An 11,083-nucleotide genomic window follows, 5' to 3' on the forward strand; every position below is an offset into this window, starting at 1 on the left:
CAGGGTGTATCGGCACGTACCCGACAAAGTGCAAACAGCAAAGTGCCCATAACATTTTTTACTCCAAATGTGCTAAGGAATAGCTGGTTAAAGTTTGTCGGGTTAGTGCCGATACACCCTGTATTTATAAACCTGCTTGTCTAACTTTTCATTTAAATTCACTCTATAACTTTTTGCTTCAAACTTTTACTTTCGCTTTAAAAATTATCACTTTAAAACTTCACTTTTAAAAAATCATTTTATAACTTTTCAATATAATACTCGTATACACAAGTAGTATATTTATTGAATATATTTGCTGGTAATATATGTTTAATTGTTTAATTTAGGAAGCGGGTGTGGATACCGCTGCCCCGGGAACCATTCATGGGATAACCAACACCCCTTCCATAGGTCACCTAAAGTGGTTCCTTACGTTTTTTGACTAAGCAGAGGTTTTCGGGTTCATGGGTTGCGGTTTGTATGAGCCTTGGCAGCGGACGCATCTGCCCACGTACTACTAGAAACTGGTTGAAAAAGACCTTTTGACCTATCCTGCCGGACTCTCTCTCAACTCAACCCCTTCCAATGCTGTTGGAGGGATGGATTCATCGTCCGTCACTCCTGGACACATTGACCCCCACATTCCTACCCGCCCCTCATACCTTTTTCCTTCACAGAACTTTCTTTCCTTCCTTTCCCTAAAAAGAACCTACACAAATCATCCTCATAGATGATAAAGCCCTGAGGGATTTTTTTTCCTCAGGGCCTCCTATGATAAAAATCTGTTTTAATTAAAAGCACTTATTTATTTTTTATGTAGCCTGAGAAATAAACATACATAATAAAATAATAAGTTACGTTATTTTGTATCATTTTACTTTTCGTTTATTCTTTATCGGCTGCTAGATAAGACGGCTAATTGTCATCGTGTACAAACGTTATTGAAATTGAAAAATTTGTAGGAGATTTTGTGAAATTAGAAAAATCGATCCAGATAAATAAAATAAATAATGCAATAATCATGAATAAGGTACCATTGGGTTACACAATCATTTATTTAGGTTTTTACAAATATACACATTTTTATAATAATATTTGGGTAGTACAAATATATATTTCGCTCACAAAAAACACATTCGTTAAAATACACCGCTGATAGCTCCGTCGTAATCTCTCCCTCTTCCACATAAACATGCCAAAAAGAGAGGTTATAATGTAGCTCTCAGCGGCAGTGCCACGGGAATGAATTTTTACTGAATAAATTATTTTGTATTGCTTTTGATTTTTCTCACAGAATTAAACATTTCCTTTTTGAAATAGGCTTTTGTCCATCCATGCCGACGACGATAGCCTCATTGAAAACGTCCTTCACATTTTGCTGGAAAGAAGATTATTATTATTCATTAAATTATCAACGTACCAATTTTTTTATATATTTTTATCCTCAATTTTTTTTAAGCCACCATTTTTTCTTTATTTTTCAGTAGGTCGCGGGTTCAAATCCTAGCGTGAACAAGTAAATTTAATTTGATTGATTTGTGTTATTTATATGATTATATTAGGATATAATATATGATTATGCCTAATATCATTTAAAATAATATAAGGCATATTTTCGGAATGTTCCTGAGTGAAAGACACTCTCAGTATCGCCCTGGTATAAGACCACCGCTCAGAATTTAATGGTTACTTGAAATGGCTTTACCCGTCTTTGGTGACCAGATCTTAATAGCCAGGTACTTTCCCACTTTTACTTACATCCTCTTCCCCATCTCCTTCGGAATGTGCTTACATTAAATTGCAACAGACAGTCGTTGACAGGCTTTGATCGTTCGTGCAGTTTGTTCGCAACTCGTTAAGCTTCCATGACATATATCCATTTGTTATTAAGAAGATTATAGGTAAAGTACACATTTAAGTGTTCCACCAACCTTCAGCTTTGCCGAACACTCCAAATATTTGACGGCCCCCAACTGTTTGGCTAACCTCTCCCCGTGACTAAAGGTCACGGTATTTGTTCGTTCCACCCTCAGGTCATTTTGTGTTCCCACCAGCAAAAATGGAGTATTTGGACAGTGGTGTCGCATTTCTTTCAGCCACTGAAAATAAAACATATTGTCAATGTCAGTCTACCATAGGGATAAATAATATAAGTAGTTAAGTACTTTCAGGAGGCCTAGCATGAACCTAGACAAATCTACACTTGCTAGAATATGAGGCCTAGCATGAATCTAGGTAAGTCGACGCTAGCTATAGTTGGAAGCCTAGCATTAACCTGGTTAAGTCGAAACTTGCTAGAATATGAGGCCTAGCATGAATCTAGGTAAGTCGACACTAGCTATAGTTGGAAGCCTAGCATTAACCTGGTTAAGTCGAAACTTGCTAGAATATGAGGCCTAGCATGAATCTAGGTAATTCGACACTAGCTATAGTTGGAAGCCTAGCATTAACCTGGTTAAGTCGAAACTTGCTAGAATATGAGGCCTAGCATGAATCTAGGTAAGTCGACACTAGCTATAGTTGGAAGCCTAGCATTAACCTGGTTAAGTCGAAACTTGCTAGAATATGAGGCCTAGCATGAATCTAGGTAAGTCGACACTAGCTATAGTTGGAAGCCTAGCATTAACCTGGTTAAGTCGAAACTTGCTAGAATGGGCTAGAAATGACTGCGGTCCATTTTGTTTCAATAATAACCTTCTTACTTTTTATACACATCATTCACCAAATATAAACAATTCATTACCCAATTTAATTCAGAAAGAAGAATATCAAATATAATATTATTTAACTATAGAAACTTCGTATCTCTGTTTATCTTACCAAAGTTTTGTAATTTTCCTAGTATTTTATTTTTCCATCTTGCATGGTGAGTTTCTACTTTATTTCTTTTTGACATTGTTTTTTTTTAAGAGGTTGTGTTTTATTATGTCATCTATTTTCTTTTTGATTTTGTTTTTTGATTATACTTTGATTTTTTTTTTGCTGTGTTTATTATTCTTCGTTTATAAGTTCTTTGTAAAAAAATAAGAAAGTAAAATGTAAAAACCCAGCCAGGCATCAATTTAGAAATAAATATTCTTCTTCTAATATTTTTTTACTGTTCTAGTTAGTTTTAATAATTAAAATAATTTTCAAAGTTTTAGTATATGAATGTATTTATATTATATTAACCCATAACGTCACCAATCACCAGTCTCAAAAGAGCTAAAAAAGTTTTCAACCGGCGCTGTATCTTATATGGGAATCCAGACATTTTTTATTCTTAAGATTACAAGCTTTTAACACGAAAGAACACTGGGTACTATGTTATCATCTATCACTAACGTTATCGTATTGAATCAAAGTGCATCCACGACCGCACCTGATAAGTAATTTTTTTTTTTTTTTCAAATCCTGCATTAAAATATTTTCATCTTTTTAAATGTGAATGTGGACCAGAGTTGCCAATGCATACACTCTAAAATACCCCCAGGAGATGAAGAGATTTTCAAATTCACTACCTCCAAAATGAAACCAAATTCTATTGAAATTTGAATTATTATTTACTTTCTACATAGTTATTTTCGGATTTTCCCTTTCATTCAGGCTTTGATAATAGACATGTTTTGAAAATTTGCTGTGAGCCAAAAATAAATATAGAACTTTCTCAAAATTATTGTAAATATTTTTTTTCGATATGGTTGCATAATCTAGAATCTCCGTATTTTCTCCACAAAAAGATTCTCCCTGCAAAAAACCCTATTCTTGAAAATCTTAGAAATTCCCCACAATTCGGGAAATTCTCCACGAATTGGAAACAATGATGTGGAATGTGGATGTTGTAGACAATGTAGACCATGGATATATATTACTTACGTAGACTTGTTCAGGTTCAGTCGTACCAACCAAACTGTTTGTTTTAATGGGATCGTATTTTATTAGTTTTTAAATGACCTTTTATATATTCTACATATTATACCATGGCATATATTGTCTGAAGTTGTATAGTTTTGGACCTAAGAATGAGAAGTGTCTTTGAGCGAGAGATGTTTTAGTTGGGTGTCGTGAGAGTGGTTAATAGATGGGTAGAGGTGGCGTTGTTGATGGGTGTTTAAAATTAATTTTCTCATGTATAGTTGTCTAACATCCAGAACTCTGAATTCTTCAAATAGTCCATCGCTATGATATCTAAATGGTTTTTTTGAGGATTACCCTTAGTAGTGATTTTTGAGCTTTTGCTAATTTGTCCAAAACAGTTTTTGCACACCCACCCCAACCTAAGGATGCATAGTCTAGAAGTGACCCACACATAGCATCATAAATGAGTTTCAATTCTTTTTTACGTAAGATATTTCTGATTGTCATAAACATGTACGTAAGCTTTCTAACCTTTGTGGCAACTAGATCTATGTATCCGTCCCATCTTAGATATTTGTCTAATATAACACCAAGGTATTTTATACTGTCTACGCATTCCAATTTATAGCAATTACAGGTAGTGGAGTCAATGCATTTATGTATAAAAATATTATATGCTTCCTCGGGTTGGCCGCTTCTGTCGCACTAAATCGTATAAATTCAGTTTTTTCCGAATTGACTGTCAACAGATTATAGTCTAACCAAAGTTTTAGCTATTTCATTCCACTTTCTGCTTTGCAGTATACATTGTTCCATGTTTTACCTTCAAATATTTAGACAGTGTCATCTGCAAATGTTATAATATGATTGTAAAAATTGCTGTCACACAGATCATTGATATAAATACTGATCAAAATAGGTCCTAAGGTACTCCCTTGGGGTACACCGAATTCTACAAGGGCCGCGTAGCAATAGCATTTTCTGTTCCTAGACCTGGTCGAAAGCCGAACTGGTTATTAGATAAGATTTTATGTCTTTCAAGATAGAGGGTGAGACGATTTTTTACGATTTTCTCGATAATTTTATGGCCGATATGATATTGGCCGATAATTATGTATATCTGATTTGTTTCCATTTTTATAAATCAATAAAACAACTGATTGTTTTAAGTGGTTTGGGAATGTGCCTGTCTTGAAACTAAGATTACAAATGTATGCAATGGGATTTTTATTATTAAACATTTTTATTATTAATACATTATTAACTTATATCTACAGAATCAGAGTTGTTTATTGATCTATATGAATACATACTTTTAATCCATAATATTTTTCAATCCAGTTCCTTATTGGAGGCCTAGCATGAACCTAATTAAGTCGACCCTTGCTGGGATTGGAGGTCTAGCATGAATCTAATTAAGTCGACCCTTGCTGGGATTGGAGGTCTAGCATGAATCTAATTAAGTCGACCCTTGCTGGGATTGGAGGTCTAGCATGAATCTAGTTAAGTTTACCCTTGCTACAGTTGGAGGCTTACCATGAACAATTCTGCAACACTTTTTACTGCTAGTAATTGGCAATTACCTTTGACATCGACTGAGGGCTGCTTTTTTTTATTTTTTGGCAATTTTTTTGATACATACAGGTACATATATAATTACACAAAACATAAGATTGCAACAACAAAAAAATCCCACAAATGCGAAGCCTGTGCGTGGGCATTATAAGTTATGTATTCAAAATAATAAATGATAGACTTCGATTAGTATGTTCCTCCCCAGGCGATTATTCCGTGGGAAATTAATGAAAATGCATCATAAACAATGCTTAGTTATCAAGATCGTCCAAAGTCTAGATACAGTTGTCTACATTCGATAAGCGTCGTTTTAACACGGGGATATGGAGAATCAACAGATATTGAGGATTATTTTAAATATTGGTAAAAAAAATCACCAAATGCCTAATCAATTTTAATAAATTTTAGGGGAATAATTTATGTATAATTTTTTCTTCCAACGGGCGAACAATATGATGTTTTCAACTGTCAAATGTCAAGAATGTCGTCGGCGATTAGCAGCTGTGAGGGTAGTAGGTAGTAGTACATTATATTATGATATACATACCCGCTCTTTAGCATTATCAAATGATTCTGGAATGGCAATAGAGCAACAGATGAGGAATACGTCAGTTTTGGGATAAGCCAGGGGACGAAGCCTGTCATACTCTTCTTGGCCTGAAAGATAAATACAAGAGATTTTTTTAATATACAGTGTGACAAAAATAATAGCAGCGAAATCGATGGCTTATGGATTTGGGTTGCTTTAAGGTATCCAAGTTTTTTAACCGAACGGCCAATTTATCAATTTTCCATTTGTTCGCGGGCCGCAAGGGCTAGAGTACATACAGCTTGACATGGTTAACTGGTGTCGCAATTCATTTCATATTTTCTAAAACTATTCATTTTTAATAAAGAAATCATAAAAGGAAAAAAAAAGAAAATCCGCAGATGATTTTTATTTATCTCCAAGGTAAACCAATAGTTCTGTCGATTTTATCATTCTGAAATAAGCAAACAAAAGTTTGTTGCGAAACACTTTCGTATAGGTAAATATTTTGTAATATAGATTTAGAAAAGTTAAATATTTGATCACAGCACCCGGAAATCTGAACGGTTAAAAACTATTTTCAGAAACATAATTAGAAAACGTAACTACCTACTCTAATAAAACGGAATCCATGCAAAATATCAATCATAACGGGCACAAATAAAGCGCAAAAATTTAAAAATGTTGCTAGGTTCAAGGCCAAATCAATTAATTTAATAATTCGTTCGGAGAGTTAAACAAAATTTACTCAGGAACATTTTTTTTCTGTATATAAAATGTAAACCTTTGAAATCATTAAAAACTTCAATAAAAAAAAGAATGATTAAACTTTTGCGGTTTGTGGGCTGCACGTAATGGGCTTGTGGGCCGCACGTAGGTAATGGGCTTGAGGGCCGCACGAGGCTCATCTCTGCTGTAGATGGCAACACCCAGAAGATTCAAATGAAAAGGGTGTAATTTTGAAAAAATATATACTATGAATCAAGTCCAAGTGCATATTTTCATTGTACGTATTGTTAAGGTGACCATTCGTACAGGTTTTAACCATTACGGAAGGGAGTAGTTTTATTCTCAGCCCGGTTACTCGTGACATTTGTTTTCTTATACAGGGTGCAGCAAAACAGACAGTTTTTAAGGGCCGGTGATCTTCAAGACTTGATGCATAAAACGGCATGATGTACCGAAAACATAAAATAAACACAACCGAGTTGTTGAACACGAGAACGAATCGTAGAAGCAATCCGTTCTCGTGTGACAAATGTCAACCGACATTTTATGTTGTGTGCCGAAGAGATCAATGATGCTTTCTTGACGCCTGTGCTCCAAGGATTACAGTCCGTTTATTAAGAAAGGGGAAACAACGTTGTTTTTCAGGTATTTTGGGGCTCCAGACTAGAGGTGTCTACCAAATGCATCAATGGGGCGCACTTGCGATTTGTACAGGGTCTGCGGTTGTGTACTATTTAAGTATCTGTATGCCCTGTACAGTAAGCACAGCTTATGAGAGGCTAACTTGACTCTGGCTTTGATGGAGCCACCGTGCCTGAGCTGGTAACTTAGAGTTACACCAAGCATATCAATGGAAGGCCTGTTTGGAAGATTGCTTCCGTTGAAGGAAACTAGATTATCATTTAGATCCCTTTTAGACGTAATCAGACAGGATTGGGTCTTTGAAACATTAAATTCGACGAGATTATTTTTACCCCAGGAGGAAAGCAAGCATATCAATGAAAGGCACGTTGGGAAGGTTGTTTCCGTTGAAGGAGACTAGATTGTTATTTATATATTTTTAAAACGTAATCAGGCATGATTGGACCATTGAAACATTAAATTCGACCAGGTTATTCTTACCCAAAGAGGTAACTATCCACTCTCTCACTGCTACAAAGCCCTCCGAGATCTTGAAGTTTGTGTATCCTTTGGGGGCCTGTCAAACGAAAGCTATCACGGACGTGTAACTGTACTGTAATCCGCGTAACAGTGATTTTGTGCACATAACAAGAGATGATTGATGTGCAACAAAAACAAAGTCGGAGGCAGATCCCTGTGGGACGCCAGCATTTATTGAAATTGAGGACGACCTTTCCCTCAAATAGTCGGCAATCTAAGTGCACAAGGATGCGGGAAGTCCAAAAAAAGGCAGTTTGTTGAAAAATCCTCGATGCCAAACCCAATCAAAGGTCTTGGAAACATCCAGTGCAACTGTTTGGGTGTCACCGTAATGTGCCTCACATTCGCGAGAAAATCACCGCACGAGCGGTTCCGCCAGAATCCGTATTGTCCATCCTTAATACAGTGTTTTCCAATAAGAGGTGTTATTTTGAATAGCCCGCTATTTCGGTAGATGTTACTTTTGAAGATGTCATTTTTTTGACATTTGAGAAGTAGAAACTACGCCATTAATAAAAATGGTACGATAAATGCTTCAACAATGCATTGAAATTATTAAAATTCACTTGAGTGAATTAAATGGAAATCATCTTGAGTGATGAGGCCCATTTCCACCTCGGTAGCTTCGTCAACAAGCAAAATTGTCGCATCTGGGACTCGTAAAACCCAAGAGTTATTGTTGAAAAGCCTCTTTATCCTCAACGTGTGACTGTTTGGTGCGGTTTATGGTCCGGCGGAGTCATTGGACCTTACTTTTTCGAAAATAAGGCTGGAGCAACAGTTACGGTGAATGGATTGCGCAATCGAGAGATGATTAATGATTTTTATGGCCGGAATTGGATGGTATTGGACAACGTTTAATTTCAACAAGACGGCGCTACGTGCCACACAAGCAACGAAACCATTGATCTTTTACGATTGAATATCAAAATAACACCTCTTATTGGAAAACCCTGTAGTTTTGTTGTTCTTGAGGTATGTGAGCAGTTTGTGTTTGATGACATGTTCTATCACCTTGAATGGGGTGGTAGTTGGCCAGGTTGGAGCGGTCACCCTATTTTGGAATTGGGTGAATGACTGCTCAACAAGAGGGAGCCAGGATGAGGCAATTTTTGATGTGAAACTTCTTTTGGCACGCCTAGGGGGGTAAAACCCGACTCTTGCGTAGACAACACTCTTGCATGGAACGACACTTCATTCGGCCAGTCGTGACTTATCAGCTCTTTCCGCCCGGCCGCCATAACTCCTATTAACTCCATTGTCATATAACAGATTTTAGGCGCGAAGATCCTACAGTTGCTAGCCTGAGTAGCGGGAACTATCAGGTTGGTTGCTGGGCCAAACGGAGTTGAAAACGCACAAAAGATCCGCTAGAGTTCCCCCCACCCCGGGCGACCAAGCGCCTCGCCCTTCTTACGCCCCGACCTCTGACCTAGCTGGACGTGTGCGCGTTCCGGCCCCGCGTTCCCAATTTCGCACCGCACGGTCGAAAAGCATAATGTACGAGAATGGCGCGCTTTGAACATCGACAGGCTGGCACCGCTTGTTTGAAACACGGCGCTCAGCCCTACAATCAACAGGATGCCCCGAGGACTCCCATGTCCCGACCACGCCACGCTGTGAGTTTCTTACGCTTCCTATTACCCCTTGAATGTGTCCACTAATAACCTAAATTCGTCCACGCTGCCTGTCGGTCTAGAGAGAGAGAGAGAGCTGTTAATTACTCCCCAGAGAGAGATTAGGGAACCCTTTGATGATAATTCCAGTTAGGATGTAACAACCTGTATTCTAATGTTATTCACCCATGTAATGTCCATTTTGCCGCTCAAATACAATGTTGATTCATAAAAAACCTAACCTCTTTCATTTGGGGATAGCAGTCGTATGGGAGTGTTTTGTGTAGACGGTGGGATATGGATTCTTGAGCCTCGCGCTGACCCCGAACCCTGACTATGAGAGAGACGTCTCATGCCCCGCTCTGAGCTGGCCGAGGGAAAGTCAGGGCACCCCAGGTCCCACGCGCGACACCATATATTTTAATAATAATAAAATAATTAGTTTACCATCAGAAAAATAGTTTACTATCATTTTCACTTCCATCGATAAAAATCAATTTCAATGTTTCACATCAATCAGACGTCGTGTGACTGTTTGAAATCTCCGATTGAACTCAGTGAGATAGGTCATGAACCCCCACTGCTCCTCAGTTATTTTATTTATTGTTGGGAAGTAAGAGCTTCATGCGTGAAAGTCCGCAAGATGGAGCCAGTGGCCAGTAGTCGCCAGGACCAGTGGGAAGGCTCCCAGAGAAACTTACTGTTTCAGATTCCAATTAGCCAGCTTCTAGTTAGGTCGACTATCGAGTCACCTTTATAATACGTGGAGTATTAATAAATCCCTGATTAATCTAAAAGAACCAATTATTTATAAACTCCTTCCAAGACGAGTTGGAGACCTGTTTGTACGAACACAACATTTATTAACACTTTATAATACATACATAAAGAGCTGACTTATTGCTTGGCAGCAATTTCTATCAGCCAACCCGTATCTAGAATGTAACTCACCAGAAGTATCACAGAGAGTGACTTGCACCATTTCACCCCTGATGTTGACTCCGACACTGTAATTTTCAAACACCGTTGGGACGTATTCACGAATAAACGTGTTTTTCGCGTAGACTATTAATAGGCAGGTCTTCCCAACAGCACCATCTCCTATCACTACACATTTCACAACTTTATTTGTGGCCATTTTCACAAATAAAACTTCAATATTGTCTCACTACAGCTTAATGTAATACCGACTCTGAAGTATGAGTTCACTCCATGAAAAAATTGTTGCGCACTGTGTAACTGTTACTTATTGAATGACTTATCTATTTTATCTCAAGAGTGATAGTAGTTTCTCCAGATAATGTATATAGATAAAAAGCAGATTTCATAATAATATTATGGAAGTAGAAAATATAACCAATGCTAGTTATCAATTTAAATTCATGGATGAATTTGAACGATACTCTCAGTATCGCCCTGGTATCTCACCATTCACAATCGAAACTTTGCATGAAATGACTTGTCAGTGGCTGAGTTGGCATAGCGTTTAGTTCCCAGCCAGGCGTCGTGAGTTCAATTACTCGACTGGCTAAGTCATCCATTACGAAACTTTGCATGAAATGACTTGTCAGTGGCTGAGTTGGCATCTGAGTTCTGTTTCAGTGATAGATCAAGCAGCAAAACCCTCAAATTATAAGCTCCGGTGTCTTGAAAT

The 11,083-nt window shown here is 37.5% G+C and overlaps 1 protein-coding gene across 1 annotated transcript; it reads right to left on the minus strand.

The window, feature by feature from the left end:
• Positions 1 to 1,239: 1,239 nt before the first annotated feature.
• Positions 1,240 to 10,665, minus strand: LOC149411479 (cdc42 homolog). Its single transcript, XM_089646901.1, has 4 exons — positions 10,381 to 10,665; positions 5,942 to 6,051; positions 1,914 to 2,081; positions 1,240 to 1,360 (listed from the first exon to the last, which is right to left on the minus strand). Exons 1-4 carry the CDS (start codon positions 10,565 to 10,567, stop codon positions 1,271 to 1,273), a joined length of 555 nt encoding a protein of 184 aa, XP_089503027.1. The 5' UTR covers positions 10,568 to 10,665; the 3' UTR covers positions 1,240 to 1,270.
• Between the last annotated feature and the right edge of the window lie 418 nt (positions 10,666 to 11,083).

This window comes from Hesperophylax consimilis, chromosome 25, assembly GCF_061612785.1.
Source record: "Hesperophylax consimilis isolate HC1 chromosome 25, BYU_Hcon_1.0, whole genome shotgun sequence".
NCBI lineage: Eukaryota > Metazoa > Arthropoda > Insecta > Trichoptera > Limnephilidae > Hesperophylax > Hesperophylax consimilis.